General features: G+C 39.3%; 1 protein-coding gene across 1 annotated transcript; it reads left to right on the forward strand.

The window, feature by feature from the left end:
• Positions 1 to 859: 859 nt before the first annotated feature.
• LOC101165410 (cullin-5) lies at positions 860 to 19,969 on the forward strand. The gene is made up of 19 exons (XM_004075256.4): positions 860 to 940; positions 2,784 to 2,893; positions 5,189 to 5,288; positions 5,912 to 6,088; positions 8,399 to 8,540; positions 8,628 to 8,773; positions 9,932 to 10,012; positions 10,154 to 10,247; positions 12,429 to 12,559; positions 12,638 to 12,745; positions 13,513 to 13,577; positions 13,661 to 13,793; positions 13,887 to 14,018; positions 14,955 to 15,078; positions 15,253 to 15,428; positions 15,690 to 15,851; positions 16,165 to 16,283; positions 16,893 to 17,016; positions 18,238 to 19,969. The coding sequence occupies exons 1-19, from the start codon at positions 917 to 919 to the stop codon at positions 18,430 to 18,432; spliced, it is 2,343 nt and encodes a 780-aa protein (XP_004075304.1). The 5' UTR covers positions 860 to 916; the 3' UTR covers positions 18,433 to 19,969.
• Positions 19,970 to 20,010: the final 41 nt, after the last annotated feature.

The raw sequence follows: 20,010 nt of genomic DNA on the forward strand, positions 1-20,010 counted from the left end.
GGACACTAACGGATGGCCAGGCAAGGCGGGAACCGAACCTGCAGTCCTCCATTCAGAGGTCGGCTGCCCTATGTCTACACCATGTCAGTATTTTCTAACTTTTAAAGAATATATTGTATGCATATGTGTCATCTTAAACAATTTTTAGACATGACAATTGATGGGCTGCATGGTGGTGCAGTGGTTAGCGCCATTCCTGGTTCAAATGGCATTTTTGGAGCCAACAGGTGTGTTTCTAATGTTAGGCCCCGCCCCTTTTAGATTTGTTTTACATCTAAACCTAACCGTAATGATTATGAACATCCAGCAACGTGTTGCTTTATGCTGCTTCATGGTTTTACCCCCCTTTCTATAATCACCCTCCTACCCCCCCCCCCCCCCCCCCCCCTGACATCCCTTTCTCTTCTTCCCTCCGTTTGTTTTCTGTCTGGTCCAACCAAAAACGGTTACAAATATAAGTAAGATGAATAAGGTTTAGCCTAAATTACAAAAGGGGCTTTATTCAAATATACCCCTGGTATGTCAAAAGATTCGGAACCCCTTTTGTAACAGTAAAATATATCTTTGCAAAAAATAAATGTAAAGAAAAAAATGTTATTTGTATTACACCTCACACAGTAATATTGCAGGATTAAAGAAGAAGTTAAAATAAACTGAACACGTGTGTCATCAATATTTCTTGAATTATTGTCTTCATTATTATTATTATCATTAGAAAGAAGGGAAGTTGTAGTGGACACTTTTTACATACTGTCAGCATAATTTAACACGTAAAAATATCAATAATTTAGAAAATATGAATGAAATGTTGCAACAACAAAAAAGTACAACTTTTTTTTTTCATGCGTCGAATTACCATTACCTAATCCTGGATACCTGTCTCGCGAGACTCCGCGAGGTGTTAAGTTGAAGAAACATGGCGACGTCTAATTTGTTAAAGGTATGAAGCACTTAAATACAATGCTTATTTTTCTGCACATTTAGGTTCTGTGTTGCTATATGTTTAATGTGTCGCTGCTCATAGATGTCGAAGGTCCTATAGATTATATACATGTCTCCAAATACCAGCCTTTATGTGATAAACGCACATCTATCTAGGTACGCTTGAAGTCCCACAGTTCCCTGAGCTCCGTGTGTTACACCGGGATTTGTAACCCTAATAATTTAATGTCTCGTTGATTTGAACAGATTTTCCAGAACCTGTTTCTTATAAATCGGAACCAGCCTGGCTCCTTTTATATTTAAAACTATTCCGCTACGGTTTGATATATCCTTTATTTAATAACTATGATTAGAAATGTTTCCCAGCCCCCCTGAAGTAAAACTGCACATTTAAAATAGAAATTCGGAGGGAATTTAATCCTCAGAGGGCACTTTCGGACATCTGCGGCAAGCGTTAGCTTCTTTTGACTGACGGTTGCTAACGTGCTAGCTCTGTTTACAAGCTAACTCCCAGAACTGAAACCAAACCCACGAAATCTGTTCGGCTCACGAAGCCACAGCGGTTCGGTTTCAGTCCCACTTAGCTTCAACCAGTTACTGCTCGGTGGCTGCAAACGTTGAGTTCTGGTTTTAATTCACTACAATCAGCCAGGCAGGTAGCCACTATTAGTACTCTGATGATGATGTAAATATTAAAGGTACAAGTTGCTGCATTATTTGCGTAATTTGTTTATTCTTAAGTTAAAAAAATGTGTTTTTTTTTAGCTTGAAGAAGGGGTATCAGACTTTGTACCGGTGAATATTGTGGTATTTTCTATTTAAAAAATGCTATAAAGTGCAAAAAGTTAGCTAAAGTTGCTGTAAATATCATCGTTTCCATTTTTATTCCACATTTGTTGATGTAAAATCATTTTACATGGATCTAAATTAAAATTGACAGTCTATAGACACATTAAACTAGTAGTTTTTGTTGAATCTGAATGATAAAACAGCTTTTCTGTGAGGACATTTTAGTTAAAATAATCTTACCTGTTAATGATGCAAAGGTCTGTTAATTTATTTTATTAGGTTTTATATCCTAAATCAAATTTTGTTCCATTTACCCAAAGCGATTTTCTCGTTTCTGATTGCATTTTTCTTACAATTGAGAGCAACTTAGCATTTAGTGTTAATAACACAATAACCTGAAGTTGTGGACTTGAACTACCGACTGACCATCCCGCAAATGCAAACAGCTAATACGAAGCTACAGCCACTTTTTTTGTTCAATCCTAAAACGGCCTTAGACATGTTTAAATTAAGATTGCTGTTGGAAAATATGCATAAACTCATTAGTATATGAATTGCAGTGCATTGATTTGTATTTTCTGGTTGCATTGTTAGTTTAACTGATGATAACTGGGGTTATTTTGTTGTTGTGAGGTAAAGTTATAAATGGAGTTTAATTTAAAAAAAAGTTCTTTGTATTCCCCTTTTAGTTTTTTTCAGTTTGTAGTTTTATTTATTCTGTAGTTCTAAATGAACACATTTATATCAGGCCTCCATATTTCCTGTTCTGTTGCACCAAAATTTGTTTTAAAAAAAAGTTTTGCAGAGTTTGACATTTCAGTAAAAATAAAACAGTCAGATGGGTTTCTCTAAAACAAAAAGTGAGTTAGATCAAAGTTTTATTTAAAAAAAAGACAAAGTTTTTTCAAAATAAGTTAATCAAGAGGACAGTTTGGATACTAGTCCTTATAAAAAATTACTGTAGGAACATAATGAGAACTTCAAAACTTCTTAGAACTTTTCATTTGTGTTTGCCGTAACTTGTTCTCATCTTCCGCCCGTCTCGCCTCCAGAACAAGGGGTCCTTGCAGTTTGAGGACAAGTGGGACCTGATGCGACCCATTGTCCTCAAGCTGCTCAGACAGGAGGCCGTCACCAAGCAACAGTGGTTCGACTTGTTCTCGTAAGTGATGCTCTTGGCTTTGTGTCCTCCCTCCCTCCCGTCATTTGTAGACCAAATTGCCTTTTAGTGGACCCATGAACACTGTATGATAAAGAACTGCAAGGTCTTTGCTTTTACACAGATGTGTTACAATTCCAAAATAGTTATGAACCGCTTAATTTTAAATCATGTAATGTGTAACTGCTAATTGGATTGTTTTATGCATTATTTTTGCTTTGATTGCTTGAAAAAAACCATTTCAAATCAAATCAAATAATGCCAGTTTTCTTTTTTCCCTCTTGTGTTTTTACGTCAAAACACTGGGGATGCTAACTTTTAGACACGACTGTAGATCCAGGAGAACTGCTGAGTCCACTGTACTTACTATCATTTATAGGCTTGATACTCGAGTTTAGGACTGTACGTTGAGTTTAGGACTGTACGTTGAGTTTAGGACTGTACGTTGAGTTTAGGACTGTACGTTTAGTTTAGGACTGTACGTTGAGTTTATGACTGTACGTTTAGGTTAGGACTGTACGTTTAGTTTAGGACTGTACGTTGAGTTTAGGGCTGTACGTTGAGTTTAGGGCTGTACGTTTAGGACTGTACGTTAAGTTTAGGACTGTACGTTGAGTTTAGGACTGTACGTTTAGTTTAGGACTGTACGTTGAGTTTAGGACTGTACGTTGAGTTTAGGACTGTACGTTTAGGTTAGGACTGTATGTTGAGTTTAGGACTGTACGTTGAGTTTAGGACTGTACGTTGAGTTTAGGACTGTACGTTGAGTTTAGGACTGTACGTTGAGTTTAGGGCTGTACGTTTAGGACTGTACGTTTAGGTTAGGACTGTACGTTGAGTTTATGACTGTACGTTTAGGTTAGGACTGTACGTTGAGTTTAGGACTGTACGTTTAGTTTAGGACTGTACGTTGAGTTTAGGGCTGTACGTTTAGGACTGTACGTTAAGTTTAGGACTGTACGTTGAGTTTAGGACTGTACGTTGAGTTTAGGACTGTACGCTTAGTTTAGGACTGTACGTTGAGTTTATGACTGTACGTTTAGGTTAGGACTGTACGTTTAGGTTAGGACTGTACGTTTAGTTTAGGGCTGTACGTTGAGTTTAGGGCTGTACGTTTAGGTTAGGTCTGTACGTTTAGGTTAGGACTGTACGTTTAGTTTAGGACTGTACGTTGAGTTTCGGGCTGTACGTTTAGGACTGTACGTTTAGTTTAGGACTGTACGTTTAGGTTAGGACTGTACGTTTAGGTTAGGACTGTACGTTTAGTTTAGGGCTGTACGTTGAGTTTAGGGCTGTACGTTTAGGTTAGGTCTGTACGTTTAGGTTAGGACTGTACGTTTAGTTTAGGGCTGTACGTTGAGTTTAGGGCTGTACGTTTAGGTTAGGTCTGTACGTTGAGTTTAGGGCTGTACGTTGAGTTTAGGACTGTACGTTGAGTTTAGGACTGTACGTTTAGGTTAGGAATGTATGTTGAGTTTAGGACTGTACGTTGAGTTTAGGACTGTACGTTGAGTTTAGGACTGTACGTTTAGTTTAGGACTGTACGTTGAGTTTAGGACTGTACGTTGAGTTTAGGACTGTACGTTTAGGACTGTACGTTAAGTTTAGGACTGTACGTTGAGTTTAGGACTGTACGTTTAGTTTAGGACTGTACGTTGAGTTTAGGACTGTACGTTGAGTTTAGGACTGTACGTTGAGTTTAGGACTGTACGTTGAGTTTAGGACTGTACGTTGAGTTTAGGACTGTACGTTTAGGACTGTACGTTAAGTTTAGGACTGTACGTTGAGTTTAGGACTGTACGTTGAGTTTAGGACTGTACGTTGAGAGTAAGAGTATTTAGAGAATAAAAGAGAAGTCTAGAACTTCCTGTTTGTCCCTAGAAAGAGGAAAAAGAGCTATAACAGTTAAATGACAACACTTTTAGTCAAACAGGAGAAAAAAATCATTTTGAGAGATGGAATAAATGTTGAGTTTGGGCTTCAACTCGTAAAGAAACCTTGGAAATCCAAAGGGAGTTTGGAATTTTTCTGTGTTTGAGATTATAGTTAAACCTTGTTTTTCTATTTTTAATCTCTGAGACTATACTTTAAATACATTTTGCATAAATATATCTAAGGCAAGATTACATTTAAGCAGTAGAGGCTGGAAGTAGGGTTTTTTTTTTCTTGTGCATTTTAGTTTATTTCTAAGGTCTTGTTTGCAGTTTCCTTCTTTCTTTTCATTTCAAACATAATTTGTAACAGATCCTAAGAAGCTTTTATTCTTGTACTTTTGACACAACCTTTTCTCTGCTCCAGAGACGTCCATGCCGTCTGTCTTTGGGACGATAAAGGTCCAGCCAAAATTCACCAAGCCCTGAAAGAAGACATCCTTGACTTTATCAAACAAGCACAAGCTGTGAGTGATTCCCTTATCTGTTTTATTTGGCATCAGACTTGTTTTCAAATGATTTTGATTCATTTCCAAAGAAAGGTTGTAAAATAAAAATGAAAGTTGTATTTTAACAAAATAAAGATGAAGGAGGAGGAGGATTTAAAAATGAACTGTAACCGTTTTTTTATTCTGTACATTTTATATATTTTTATAAATTAAACAATCTTTGTCAATATGTAGAGTTTTTTAAGTTTCCATTGTTAGAAAAAATTGTGTTTTTTGTGATTTATCGTAATATTTCCTTTGGATCATCTACAAATTAAAAGCAGATAAAACAGCTCAGCCTTCACCTCACTGAACCTATGAGATAATTTTATTTTGAAATAACAAAAGAATAGAAACGACTCCTGCTGTTGTGCTTCTGTGGGTTTATCATGTTGTAGTTCAAATAATCCACAAACTGGGAAAAAATAGCTTTTTTTTTCCAGCCGTTCTGACCATTTTATGAACTTCATTTGAATGAACTTTGCGTATCTTTACTACAAAAGTCGTGTCTCTGCTTTTCACATGCTTTTTGAAAAGTGTCCAAATTTGTGAACAGCGGTGAATCCACCTCCAACTTTTGTCTTCCTCTGTTGCCACGGCAGCGTGTGCTGAGCCATCAGGATGACACCGCTCTGCTGAAAGCTTACATTGTGGAGTGGAGGAAGTTCTTCACTCAGTGCGACATCCTGCCTAAACCCTTCTGCCAGCTGGAAATCACGCTGATGGGGAAGCAAGGCAGCAACAAGAAAACAAACATGGAGGACAGCATCGTTCGGAAGGTAGAGAAGAAACAAAAACTCTCAGATAGGATTTTTGGTGATGGAACCACACATTTTCATCAATGTTCCAGATCTACAGATGTTTGTTTTTCAGGAGAATCTGAACCGGTTGTTGCTGAAACCAAAATTGAGCCAATAACTGATATAATCAGCATCAACACCCTTAATAGAAACCTTAAATAGGTGCTAACATTAATGCTTATAGAAGAAGAAAAAAACCTGCACAAAGACGTTGGCCGGGTCCTTCGTCGGGCGGGTAGGGCGGATGTTGACGGCTGTGAATTTGGACGAGTCTAGCCCTTTACATAATTCCAGCGAATGTCCTGTCGCCTAGCAACCCTGAGTCCTGAATAGAGAGGAGCAGTGAACCAAGCATGGAGCTCAAAGTTTTCCTGGCTTATTTGATCCAACTTGTAATCTTGGAGGTGTAATTATTAAAAAGGTGTAATTATCTCCAACTCCGGGTCCCGCTTCACAGTCTTCCATCGCTGTCAGAAAATCTCCAGGTTCGGCTGCAATGCATCTTGGGATATGGACTGCATAGAAGGATACTCCAGACCAATCCTTGAAACCAGGAAAAAGGAGGTCGTATTTGTTGGTCACATTTGAAGGAGTTGTTGAAGTTGGACAGCACTTGCTGTGATGCTGTGCCGTAAGCAGCCTTCAAATGCAGCCCAGGAAGAACGCAGCCCTCCAATCTGGACACAGCCTTTATTAGTTTAGAAACTCCATATGCATAAACGTGCTCACCCGCATTTTTCTAATATTTTAACTAGTGATGTCCCGATCCGATCACATGATCGGAAATTAGGCCCAATCATGTGTCAGACTCGATCGCTGTCAGATGCTGTCTTGATCAGGAATGGGATATTTATTTATTTATTTTAAATCATTTTCGTCATTTCAAGCTTATTATTGCAAATAAATGCTCTTCTAGATGTTTGCATATCGTGAATGGATCACGACATTTATTGCTGTAAAGCGCAGCAGAAAAACAGTTCAGTAAAGGTAGAAATATATTCACAGATTCGGACTTCCGGGTTGAAAAACTCTTTTGATAAACGTTTTAAAGTGACAGCAGAGGTCTCAATTGATTTGTCTCAACACAAACAACCCCCTTCATGAGTGTTTCAAATGAATAAAGTTCTGTTTTTGTTTAAGCCGTCAGCAATGAGAGTTGCTGTTGGTTTAAATTATCAGGGGGAAAAAACGCAATCCATAATCTCTCAAAAACAACCCAAACTAATAAATGGTTACATTGATATGCTCTAGTCATGAATACTCATCTTCACATTCATGTTACAACAACGATTTTGGAAGAAAGTCGTGGTTTTTGTTTTTAATGCAGATGTGATCACATATGATCAAAAATTGTTCAATAGTTCTTAAGATACCAAAACCACAGTCACCAAACTGTCTGACATGACTGATGATCACCTTACTGACCATCATCCAAACATGGGTCAAAGGACCAGCAGTTCTGAAGTTACTTAAAATACAGTTTCCAAACATTTTCGCTTGATTAAATATGACCTAGTCTTACTAGTTAATAGTAACAATCTTTTCTAGGTGATGGTTACCAGATCTTTACTAGATTGTTTAACTACTTCACAGAAGTGCCCCGTTTAAGTATTATCAAGTTAATAAAATAAATATAAAATAAAAATAGGGACCAACCTGGATCTGTTTATTAAATTTTTTCAACAAAAGAAAACGGTGGATAAGATCGGGACTCTGAGCCGGCAGATCCTGAAAATCAAATGGCTCTGAATTGAATGTGTGGGAATTTTCCGGGCCTTCTGCGTTCCACCAGGCCATCCCTGGTCACATCCTGATTGGCTGAACACACCTGATTCAGGTCGTTAGGATCAAAGAGTCCAGAGGCAGCTGGAAAACAGGCATGGTTGTGGCTCTTGAGGACCAGCCCTCCTTGGGTGTCTGCATCTGTCAGGATCCTCCTGGGACTCCAGTCAGGATGAAGCGGAAATATATAGTTATGGATGGAAGAACTGGAATACATTTTTAGGAATGGGACTGAAATGCTACCACAAATCTTTCAACAGTCAGATTTAAGCAGAATACTTTTGGAGACATGGCTCAAAGGATTGACATGATTCAGATTTTTCTTTGACAGAAATTCAAACAGATTCATCAGATGATATTTCTTTATAGAAAAGGTTTCTGTCCTGTTGTTTAACGTTCTGGATAAAGAAATGCAGAACAGCAAACTTTAAGCCTTTTTGTTGAGGACACTTTTGTGTAAGTGAAGCTTAAATTTGGTCCAGCTTTTAAAGCTTGGTGTTTCTGCAGCTGATGCTGGACACGTGGAACGAATCGATCTTCTCCAACATCAAGAGTCGCCTGCAAGACAGCGCCATGAAGCTTGTGCACGCCGAGAGGCTGGGCGAGGCCTTCGACTCGCAGCTCGTCATAGGCGTCAGAGAGTCGTACGGTGAGACCAGCAGCACAGTGCAGGCCTGCAAATCACCGAGCTCTGACTAAATGCGTTTGTTCCTGTTTTTGTCTTCTCTCCCAACAGTTAACCTTTGTTCGAATCCAGAGGACAAGCTGCAGATCTACAGGGATAACTTCGAAAAGGCTTATCTGGACTCCACAGAGAGGTTTTACAGAACCCAGGCTCCATCCTACCTGCAACAGAACGGCGTCCAGAACTACATGAAATATGTACGCCGCAGTAATGATGCTATTGCTTTTAAAAACCAGGGGGTTAAAGACGCAGGACAGGGAGTCCTCGCATTATTAGAAGGGTGTTCATAAGTTCATAAGTCCAACCTGTTCAAGCTTTGAAACATAAGGGATAAAGCGTGACAAGGTGTGCATTGTCAGAAATGAAGGGACGATGCAGACGCCTCTCCATCGTCCCTTCATTTCTGATAATGGACACCTCCAAGGAAATTATCCTGCTTATGCCATGCTCTCCTTCTGAAGAAATACATATCTAATCCATTATGAGTACTTTAATCTTGTTATTCTTGTTTTTTTTCACAAGAAGTAACAAGAAGTGGCGCATTGTCATGGCAACGGCCTGTAACAACATCGCTTTGCAGCAGCAAAGCTGTCCAGGGGTTTGTAAACAGGTGTAACATAAAGGTGAAAAGGAAAAACGAAATTCACCAACGATTCAAAAATTCTCACGAGACCCAGGCTGAAATTAAGCTGGGAATTTATTTACAAAGAAAAACTCAAAACTATACAAAAACCACCAAACCCAGATTAAAAGGACCAAAGCCTCTAACAATATGTGATACATGATGTGGCAGTTTTTCAAGCTGCTGCTGGAAGTCCAAAGCCAATCAGCTGCTCCGGACTCTGTGGAATCCAATCTGCACACTACAGGAAGGAAAGAAAAAGGAAAGACAGAACCTCCCACTGCAGCAGAACACCAAAGAAAACAGAAAAACATTCCAAAAATACACAGAAAACATTATTATGGCCACAGCCATAACATAAACGTCATAAAAAAGTGATCCAGTTCAGAGGAAAAGTTCACCTCTTCCCCCTTGTTTTTGTCAAGACGATGAACCAAAAGTTTGTTTCAAAGTCCATCATTAGTTTCCTAGATTAGTGCACGAAATATCCGTCATTAACTCTGATCATTACTGCGTATCAACAAACAATATTTTCCTTCGTTAATTCATGAAATTAGTAATAAACACTTCCAGGACAGAAAGACAGGCTGTTAAATAGTATAAACATGTTATTTTCTAACAGATAAAAACCACCAAAGAGGAACTTTTGTGGTTCCAATAAGCAGGAACAGGTTTCTAATCCTAAATGTCTTTACGTTTTACAAAAATTGTGTTCATGTGTGTTTTTCTGTAGGCAGATGCAAAGCTGAGAGAAGAGGAGAAGCGAGCCCTTCGGTATCTGGAGACGCGGCGTGAATGTAACTCTGTTCAAGCAGTACGTTTCAGATTCTCATCCACGCATCCCTTTCCTGCTCAGACCAAATGTTTATTGGGTTTTTGGAGTGGGATCTATCCCATCCATCAGTCTTCCAGCGTTAACACTGAGGTGTTTGTTTTCTCCCGTGTCTCCTCACAGCTGATGGAATGTTGTGTCAACGCTCTGGTGACGTCCTTCAAAGAAACCATCCTTGCTGAATGTCCAGGAATGATCAAACGCAACGAAACCGACAGTGAGTTCCATGATGTCACGACGGCTGTGCGTGTTAGAGACCCAATTCAATGAAAATTGTGTTTTTAATGATTATTGAACATTTGTCATTTTTTGATGGACGATAAAGATCAAAATTTCATTTCTAAATACTTTATTGAAATAACTGTGAATAAGGAGCAGAAGAAAAAGATTGAGTTTGAAAAAGAGCATATTTGTGACGTAGAAAATACGCTGGGCGCCCCACAAGCTTCCTTCTCCGCTTCATTTTGATCCATCCACTTGCAAGAAATACCCACCATGCATCCACATGTTGGTTTTTAAATGTCTTAAAGGCAGGGTCAGGGGTCGGCAACCTGCATCTCTCAAAGAGACGTTTGGATCAGTTTCTCACAGAAATGAAAACACAGAGAAACCCGGTGTTTCCAGTGAATTTCATTTGTTTTTGTAGTTCATGAAGAGATTTTAAGTTTTTTATTTACATTTTTATTTATTTTAATTACTGCAAATATGCTGTAATTAACCAGCAGTTAATCTGCTTCTCCAATAGATTTTTTTCTCATCTGGATCAGGGTATTTTTGGACAAAAGCTGCGTGTTAATTCTGGGATGTCTCGCCACATTTGAGACTTTGTTTTTTTGTTAATCTTAAGTACATATTGATCATACTGGTAAAGACTTTGAAAGCAAACAAATCTGCCCAGGTGCAATTAAACACACCCCTTTCTTCAGGTACTTCCATTTCCTCAAAATTCTTCGTCGTTGTCCTACCTGGGTCAGAACATTGTTGGGATTCCACGCCGGCGGGAGTCGTGGCGGTGACGCAGGTTGATAGTCACATAGAACTTTAAAAAAAGGCTAATACTCAGCTCGTTAGTTTCTTGTTCTGTTATTTTGAACATTATTTTTATGAACCTTTCCTGTTTACTGCTTGCCGACCATAGTCGTCAGCACAGGGGAGCCGCTCCGGGGACGAGCAGCTCGCCTGGTTTCCGACCCGCTTCTGGTTCCGACCTGCTGACAAAAATACAACAGCTGGTTGACGGACGACCCGGAAAGGTTCTGCATGATGAGGCTTTTATTCACTTCTCATTCAACACGTAGTGTCCTTTTAGAAGAACTGACCATCCCATAACAGAGTCTGGTCCGCGTTCACAGCCGCAGACACGCCCCCTCAGCGCGTTCACGCTGCTCCCTCACATCTCGACGGTGCTAAAGGCACCACGTCAATCTTAGACCGTAATAGTTATTTTACGAAACCACATAGAGACGCAGCACAACCTCTGGAGCAGCAGGCTTTTGACCCCTGGGCCGGGTCCTGCTTATTAGGTCTTCTTAAACCTCATGAACCACCCAGAGTTCTCAGATCCTCAGGTACTGCTCTTTTATCCATACCCAGCATTAGAACAAAGACTCACGGTGAAGCTTCTTTGCAGTTCCTTGAACCTCACCTCTGGAATAACTTACCTGAAGATCTGAGAGTTTTTGTATCGTTGGATATTTTTAAATGCAAATTCAAAACGCATCTTTTTAGTGTAGATTTTACATATTAATTTAATTATTTTTGTTTTGTTTTAAGGGATTTTATTTATTATATGGCGTTTTAGTATATTGTCATTATCAAACTTGCTGCATTAAAGATGTGTGTAGCTATCTATGTACGGGTTAATATGTTCTTATTTTTAACTAGTACTTTTTCAATGAGCTATTATGATTATGGTTGTTTTAAGGGGTGGATTAGCTCTGTGACTTCTCACTGTTTTTATATATCTACTTTGTTTTTTATGTTAAAGCACATTGTTCCCCACAAATAAAGTGATTGATTCATTGTAGATGACTAGATCCACATACGTCTTCGTTTTCCTCCTCTGAGCAGATGTCCTGCTCAAAACTGTACGGTCCAATATTTCTCACCATTTTTGTTGCACCGCTAATGTTAGGTTGGGGCTGTAAGCTAGCAGGAGAGTGCAAACAAAGGGAAGATGGGAAATTAGGGAAGGCGCACTTAGTGCATACAGTCCCGCCTACAACTCAGAGGTGAATTTCTAATGCACTGCTGCTCTGCTGAAACTATGACCTACAAAACAACACCAGGTGTTTTGAAAAGACAACGTTTTTTTAAATAGATCACAAGATACTCTGAGTGGGTCTTTAATGACTTGTCATGTTTGGTTTTTGCTAACGTTGTTATTTTATTCCTCCAGGGCTGCACTTGATGTTTTCACTCATGGACAAAGTTCCCAACGGCACTGAACCCATGCTGAAAGACCTGGAGGAGCACATCGTCAACGCTGGACTGGCAGACATGGTGGCAGCTGCTGAGACCATCACTACAGTACGCACGCTCACACTGACATCCCTACAGAGTGAAGTCCCGTTGGGTTTTGGTTTTCATAAATGTTTGCTCGTTCAGGACTCTGAGAAGTATGTGGAGCAGCTGCTGACTTTGTTCAACCGCTTCAGTAAGCTGGTCAAAGAAGCTTTCCAGGACGATCCTCGCTTCCTCACAGCAAGAGATAAGGTGAGTTTCATCCTCAGACCATAACACAAACACAACCTCAAAGGATTTTTTTTAAATCTTACAACTACAGTAATAAATGTTTGTTTTTTCAAATCCTCAAACTGTATATGGCGGTAAAGTTTGCTCAAATCTGTCAAAGGAGAAATTATAACTCAATTAAAATAAGCATATGTGTACAAATCCACCTTTTACCTTTGCATTCATATATTTTTGTTTGGTTTAATAAACAATTTTTGTTAATAAATGTGTTTCCACTTTGTATGATTGAATTGCCCTGCGACCTGTCCAGGATGTCCTCTGCCTTCGCCCACAAGTGGTGGGGATAAATGGTTTAGAAGATGAATGATTGAATTGTTTTAGTTCATGTTTTATAAAGTTAAAGCAAACAAATTAGATCCAGAGTCGATAATTAATATATTCATTCCAACAGATCCGTTCTAGCCTTTGTTGTTTCATAGTAAAATCAAACTTATTGATCGGTTTGTTTTTTTTTAAATAAAAAATATAAAGAAACTGATTACAAAGTATTATCAAAAGTGCTCTGGATTTTTTAAGCCATATTTTTGTTACCCTCTAAACTGCTTTAGGCACAAATTATTAGAAATTGTAAATTTCATTAAATTAGGCTTTTAAAAATGTTATTGATCCTTTAGTACAAGCTTAAGCATAACTCTTTTTTTTTGTCCTAGCATAATAAAAATCTTCATTTCAAGAAATTTCACAATTCAAAATTGTGTTGATAAGTGATGGATGTGTCTCCTCCCCAGGCTTACAAAGCCGTCGTCAACGACGCCACGATCTTTAAACTGGAGTTACCCATGAAACAGAAAGGGTGAGTGGCTTCACAATGTTCTCATTTAAATGCTGTGTTCAGGTTTTCTTTTTAAATGCACAGAAATGATCTTTTTAAATCAGTGTTGGTATGAAGACTCAACCGGAGTCGAAGTGTCCTGAGCTGCTGGCTAACTACTGTGACATGCTCCTGAGGAAAACTCCCCTCAGCAAGAAACTTACCTCAGAGGAAATCGAGCTCAAACTCAAGGAAGTGGTGAGTCTCTGTTTTCAGGACCGACTCTGTTCACATTTAACGTCATTTGAAGCCTCTTCTAGAAACCTTTTTGTCCTCTCTTTTCTGTCTCAGTTGTTGGTTTTAAAGTACGTCCAGAACAAAGATGTGTTCATGCGTTATCACAAAGCTCACCTGACCCGGCGGCTGATCCTGGACATCTCTGCAGACAGTGAGATTGAAGAGAACATGGTGGAATGGCTCAGAGTGAGTTACTAACACGAAACACTACAGATAAGTTTAGTTTAGATCAGTTTAATGCAAACTGATTACCTTTGAGCAGAGGCTTGTTTTCCAACACGTCATTGTGGCTTTTTATTGGCTAAACTCACCTGGTCCAGGTGTTCAAGTGGAGGAATATCTGAAAAACCATCAGGATGCTGACTTTTAAGACCTGGAGATGACATATGTTTAGTTTTGTAACCTTAAACCAGTCTTTTGAGAAATTTGAATTTTAAAAAGAAGGTTGTCTTCACCTTTATTTTTCCTGGTATAATGCTGCCATCCATAGTATCAGAGGTTTATGTGGTCAAATTTAGTGAAAATGTTTTTTTAACAACCACACTAGAATTGTGTGGAACACTGAACTGGTGTAACACAAGTCAGACTTTATGTCTTAACTGAGAAATGAAGTGTTTGGTTTAATGTTGACTTTGGGTGAGATGCTGATGACATGAAAAGTCCTCTTTCATTTCCTTCTGCAGTTTAGCTAAGTTTTAACCCTTTATTTAAACATTTAACAAAACCACATAATTACAATGCACAAAGACCGAAGCTTTAAAACTTAAATTTCCTGAGTGTTTTTGTGTAACAAGGGAATTGTTTTTTGAGACTTTGAAAAGGTGTTGTTCTCAGATCTTTGTTTTGGATGGAAGGCATAAATCAGCTACTACATTTATATGGCTACATGCCTAAAACTCTTTATTTTTTTCCCATCTAAAAATGTATTTCTGACTTAATTATAAGGCTAATTCTCTTCAAAACGTTGCAAAATCTTAATTGCAAAAAAAAAAAAGCATTTTGATGTGCAAAATGTAAATGTTGTTTGGTTCACATTCAGATAAATTGTGTCATTTATTCTTTGCTCTGTTGCTGTTTTTCCTCTTTTCCATATGTTGTGATCATGTTCGTTCACTTCTGCAGGAAGTGGGAATGCCTGCTGATTACGTAAACAAGCTGGCCCGGATGTTCCAGGACATCAAGGTTTCAGAAGACCTCAATCAGGTCTTCAAAGAGATGCACAAACACAACAAGCTGGCACTGCCAGGTACGACAATGTCTCTGATACACAAACATGCAGAGTCGCCCAAAACAGACAGTTTCCTCTGAGGTTTTTGAGTACTGGAGAGCTGTTCTCCCCGTGCATGTGTGGGTTTTCTGCAGGAACTCCAGCAGTCCAAAAGGTTAATAGGTGACTCTAAATTTGCTTTTGCTTTTTCAGCGGACAGTGTAAATATTAAAATCCTGAATGCTGGTGCCTGGTCTCGCAGCAGCGAGAAGGTTTTTGTTTCCCTTCCAACGGAACTAGAAGACCTCATCCCAGAGGTGGAGGACTTCTATAAGAGGAATCACAGCGGTCGCAAACTCCACTGGCATCACCTCATGTCCAACGGCATTGTGAGTGACAAAGATTCTTTGAAGATCGGACCATTTCATCTGGATATCAGTGTCCAGAACCGGAAGCCCCCCCCCATAACGGCGACCCTAACAGTTACTGTTTTTCACATTTTAAGCTTTATTAAAAGTATTTTCAACAATTCTGAACACTTTTGGCTTAGGGTAATATGTGTCATTTCCGGCTGATGATGCCATGTGCCATCTTGTCTGCAGCTACGTCCCTCCTGATATTTTCTGAGTGCTGTTTCCTGTTTGGCACAGATCACGTTTAAGAACGAGGTGGGACAGTATGACCTGGAGGTCACCACGTTCCAGCTGGCAGTGCTGTTTGCATGGAACCAGAGGCCGAGGGAGAAGATCAGCTTTGAAAACCTCAAACTAGCAACCGAGCTGCCTGACGCAGAGCTGCGACGAACGCTCTGGGTGAGAGCGTGGGCGTGGCTTAACATAACTATTGTTCCCCTCATTGGCTTTTTCTTTCAACCTAAAATTGACATTGTTACTTTCTATAATTTCTATTTAAAGTTATAATCTGTGCAGCTGTAGATGTAAGAACAAGTTCTGTCATTTTTATTTTAAGGAGGGTTTTTTCCCTGTGAATGTGCAATAAAGTACATGTACAGGAGGTTCAGGGGTTTTAAGGGAGTATACAGTTTGAGAGGATTATTAGTATGTAGCGATTTATTATCTGTCTTTAAAAGCAGGAAATCGCTTTGACTTTATCTTTTCTGTCCAGTCTCTAGTTGCTTTTCCCAAACTGAAGAGGCAAGTTTTGTCTTATGACCCCCCGGTTAGCTCACCCAAAGATTTTACGGACGGCACGCTCTTCTACGTCAACCAGGAGTTTTCACTCATGTATGTCACACTTTTTCTTTACTTACTAAACCATATAAACTATGGTTTATGTTTGTTATTTGAGCCTAGTAATTTACAAATTAAAATTTCTTCAAAAAAAAGTATGGTGAAGCAGAATGTATTACCTATACATTCATTATTTTCTTTTGTTAGATCACAGTAAAAGTTTTATATTTTACCGTGAAGCGGCAGTTAATTTTAGACTCTCCTGCAGAGAGTTTAATAAACTGTCAAGAGTTATATTGAGATTTATGTTGAGTAAACTCAGGCAGAATTTCTATTTTGCACAGCTATGTGTCTATATATTAGAAAAAAATGCAAATTATTTAGTAGTTTGGCTTAATAATTTATACATTTTTGTTCTTCCTATTTTATTTTTGAAAAGGAAAAGCTGTTTTTTCATGTTTCTGATGTTTCCTGCAGCACACAGGGAAAGTTTCTATTCGTCCACTCAGCTATTTGTTAACTTACCTAAATATACAAGAACAGCTTTTTTTGAGTAAATCTTCTTTTCCACACCCAAAAAAAATCTGATTCATGCTATAACACTAAAAAAATAAATGTATACATTTTTTGTTTTGTTTTACATTTATCCTTAATTTTTCTCAGCAAAAACTCCAAAGTCCAGAAGCGTGGGAAGATCAATCTGATTGGACGGCTGCAGCTAACCACAGAGCGGATGAGAGAAGAAGAAAATGAAGGCATCGTTCAGCTCAGAATACTCAGAACTCAGGTTGGGAAAACAGACTGTTTGCATGCGGGAGGAAGCTCACAGCCAGCTGTATTTAAAGAGGTTAAACAAATCGCCAAAAAAAAAGGCTGCTTAGTTTTTAAAGATGTCGCAGGAAACCAAGATGCAGCTAAATTGACAGAGATCATAGTTTAATCCAAAGTCACCGGTGAAGGTCCCTTTGGGAAAGAAAGTGAACTGTTGCTTTATTTCAGGTCTTTAAACCAAAAGAAACAGTGTTTTAAGTTACTCTCATTCGTTGAATTGAGTTGAGAAGGTACTATGCATATCCCAGTTTAAATCAATCTTTACTCCACAGTCATGGAGAAAAATAAAGAAAACAAATCAACAGGATAAAAAAAAAAAGTTTTTACTTTCACGAAGGCCAGGCTGCACGGCGGCGCAGTGGTTAGCACTCTTTCTGTGTGGAGTTGTTCTCCCCCTGCATGCGTGGGTTTTCTCCAGGGAGTCCGGCTTCCTCCCACCGTCCCAAAACATGCTTCATAGTTTAATTGGTTAATCTAAATTGTCCCTAGGTGTTAATGTGAGAGTCCATGAGGTGTTATTGTGGCTCTGTGACAGACTGGCGACCTGTCCAGGATGTCCCCTGCCTTTGCCCACAAGTGGCCAGGATAGGCTCCAGCAGCCCCGTGACCCCGTGTTCATTGAAAAAAATGATATATTCATTATTATTTTGGACCAAGTTGATAAATTTGTATGTGCTAGTGGAGCGTGGTGCTGAGTTTAGTAGGAACACACGTGTGGTGACATTCACTGTGAAGGTGATGATGAGCTGACAGCAATTTTTAAAAAATCAATCTATCCGCACTTCATTCGCAATCGACGTATTGGGCACCGCCCGGCTCACACATGGAGAAAAGCTGCTTTGTTAACCAAAGAAAATCAATTACCACTCCAGTTGACCCCAGCTTTTTAAAGTAAATCTGTTGAACCAATTAAAAAATAGGATCATAATTACTACTTTTCAATGTAGGTTTTCCCTCATCTGCTGCATCTATGCATGCTAGTAAAAGTGAAAAGCAAGCAGGGATGAACGTGTCATCGAAAGGCTCTCTATTTTTTGTTATAAGACCTCATTTGGTAGATTAGTTTTAACTGCACTGCTGATATATAAACTATTACATGAAAATATGAAGTTGTGCTCTGTCTCTGTCCCGTAGGAGCTTATAAAGTCATTCACTTGATGTCTGTTTTCATCCTCAGGAGGCCATTATCCAAATCATGAAGATGAGGAAGCGCATCAGCAATGCCCAGCTGCAGACAGAGCTGGTAGAGATCCTGAAAAACATGTTTCTCCCTCAGAAGAAGATGATAAAGGAGCAGATCGAGTGGCTCATCGAACACAAATATATAAAAAGGGATGAGGCAGACATTAACACTTTCATCTACATGGCCTAGGCAGCGAAGAAAAAGCACATTCTTGCTGTTTTTTTTAACCGCTGGCCTGCACGTGGCGCTTTAAAATCCTACAAAAGGATCTGGATGAGTCTGACGAACAGATAGAGGGCTAATAATATAATGGGAGGTTGCTGAAGGACAAGGTTTAGCCTTTTCAACAAACGTCTGGGTATTATTTCTGTTTGTAAGGCTCCAGTGTGTCATTTTAAGATGTAGCGTTGAGTCACCGGGCTGTGTTTTTGTCTTTGCTGCCCTCTAGTGTCCAATCAGAGGACAGGCATGACAATGTGTGCTGTCGGCCAGCAGCTTACAAGAAATACTAAATAGCAAAGTGGTTAAATACTTCCTGCCTTACTTTCATCAACAACGACTTGCAGATTAGAGGGAGGTGAAGTATGGAGCGAATTTGGACGAATGTCACCCGCTGATGTGATTCCTCTGTGGTCACATGACAGCGTGGCTGCGTTTCGCTTCCCTCCTCCTCCTCATCCAGTGGGTTTCTTTTGGACGGGGAACGCAAAAAGGCGGGAAGTGAAAAAGGGCGGCGAGGCGGAGCGGACACGAAGAGACTAGTTTAAACTACCGAGGAGTATTTTGCCAAATTGTGTGCGAGTGTGTTGAGCGCATGGTGTGTATCTGGTCTTTTATATGCGTGTATGTGTGTGCACTTCCAAAAAGCATGCTGCTCTATGATTTTTTTGGTGTGAATCTATACACTTTGTGTCTGAAAAGGTTGAGAAATAATTCAGTCACCAATGAAACGCCGTTGTTTTTGTTTTCCTTCGATCACCTGCGTCTGCAGGTGCAGATTATCAGGAGGTGAACGTGTATCTGTCTGTGGTCTGTGTTGGACAATTGTCATTCTACAAACTATTTATTTGTGACAATCCATGCCACAAACATTCTGATAATTAAAAAAAAACATGCCTTCTTAAGTCATTGAAAGAGGAAACGGTGAAACTTGTGTTTAGAAAACCTTTTTGTGTGTCTGTAAATAGAATCCCTGCAGTCCCGACTGCAAGTGCTTCGACGGTAACAGCACTTTTGTTTGTGCCACGGATTTGTAGAATCAGTTTAAATCTTTCCAGATATCATTTTGCACCAAAATAGAAATCTTCAAATGGCTTCAGTGCTCCAAAGGGCTTTGAGTTCCCCGGGCTCACTTTGAGCTCGTTTTTCTGCAGATGAGCTGCATCTCAGCTGAGCTGAGATTAATTTTAAATAGCTTATCTGACTTTAGCTGTGGAGGTAAATAAGGCAACACTTAAAAAAATGAATGCAAGCACTCCTGCATCGACATTTCCACAAGTCAAAAATGTTCTAGAACTGTCCAAAGGCTTGTGGTCTGGACTGCACAGACACTAAATGCTGCTTATTGTTGTTTTTTTTCTCCCTCATTTTGGAAAACTCAAAGGCTGTCTTCACACAGTTTGAGCTATTTTGATGTTCATATAGCCCTAATACTGTGTGTCAGTTACCCTCTTTTTGTCTGCATAAATTCGCAGATCCAACACATAAAGGTCACTTTTGGAATGTGTGTGGTTTCCTATGTCACATTACAGCCCTTATTCTACATTT

The sequence above is a fragment of the Oryzias latipes genome, chromosome 13 (assembly GCF_002234675.1).
Source record: "Oryzias latipes chromosome 13, ASM223467v1".
NCBI classification, from domain to species: Eukaryota; Metazoa; Chordata; class Actinopteri; order Beloniformes; family Adrianichthyidae; genus Oryzias; species Oryzias latipes.

Coding starts and splice junctions, on each gene's coding strand:
- LOC101165410 (XM_004075256.4), top strand. CDS start 917: ATGGCGACGTCTAATTTGTTAAAG. Junction 13,578..13,660: donor TTACCCATGAAACAGAAAGG/GTGAGTGGCTTC, acceptor TTTTTAAATCAG/TGTTGGTATGAAGACTCAAC. Junction 16,284..16,892: donor AACCAGGAGTTTTCACTCAT/GTATGTCACACT, acceptor AATTTTTCTCAG/CAAAAACTCCAAAGTCCAGA.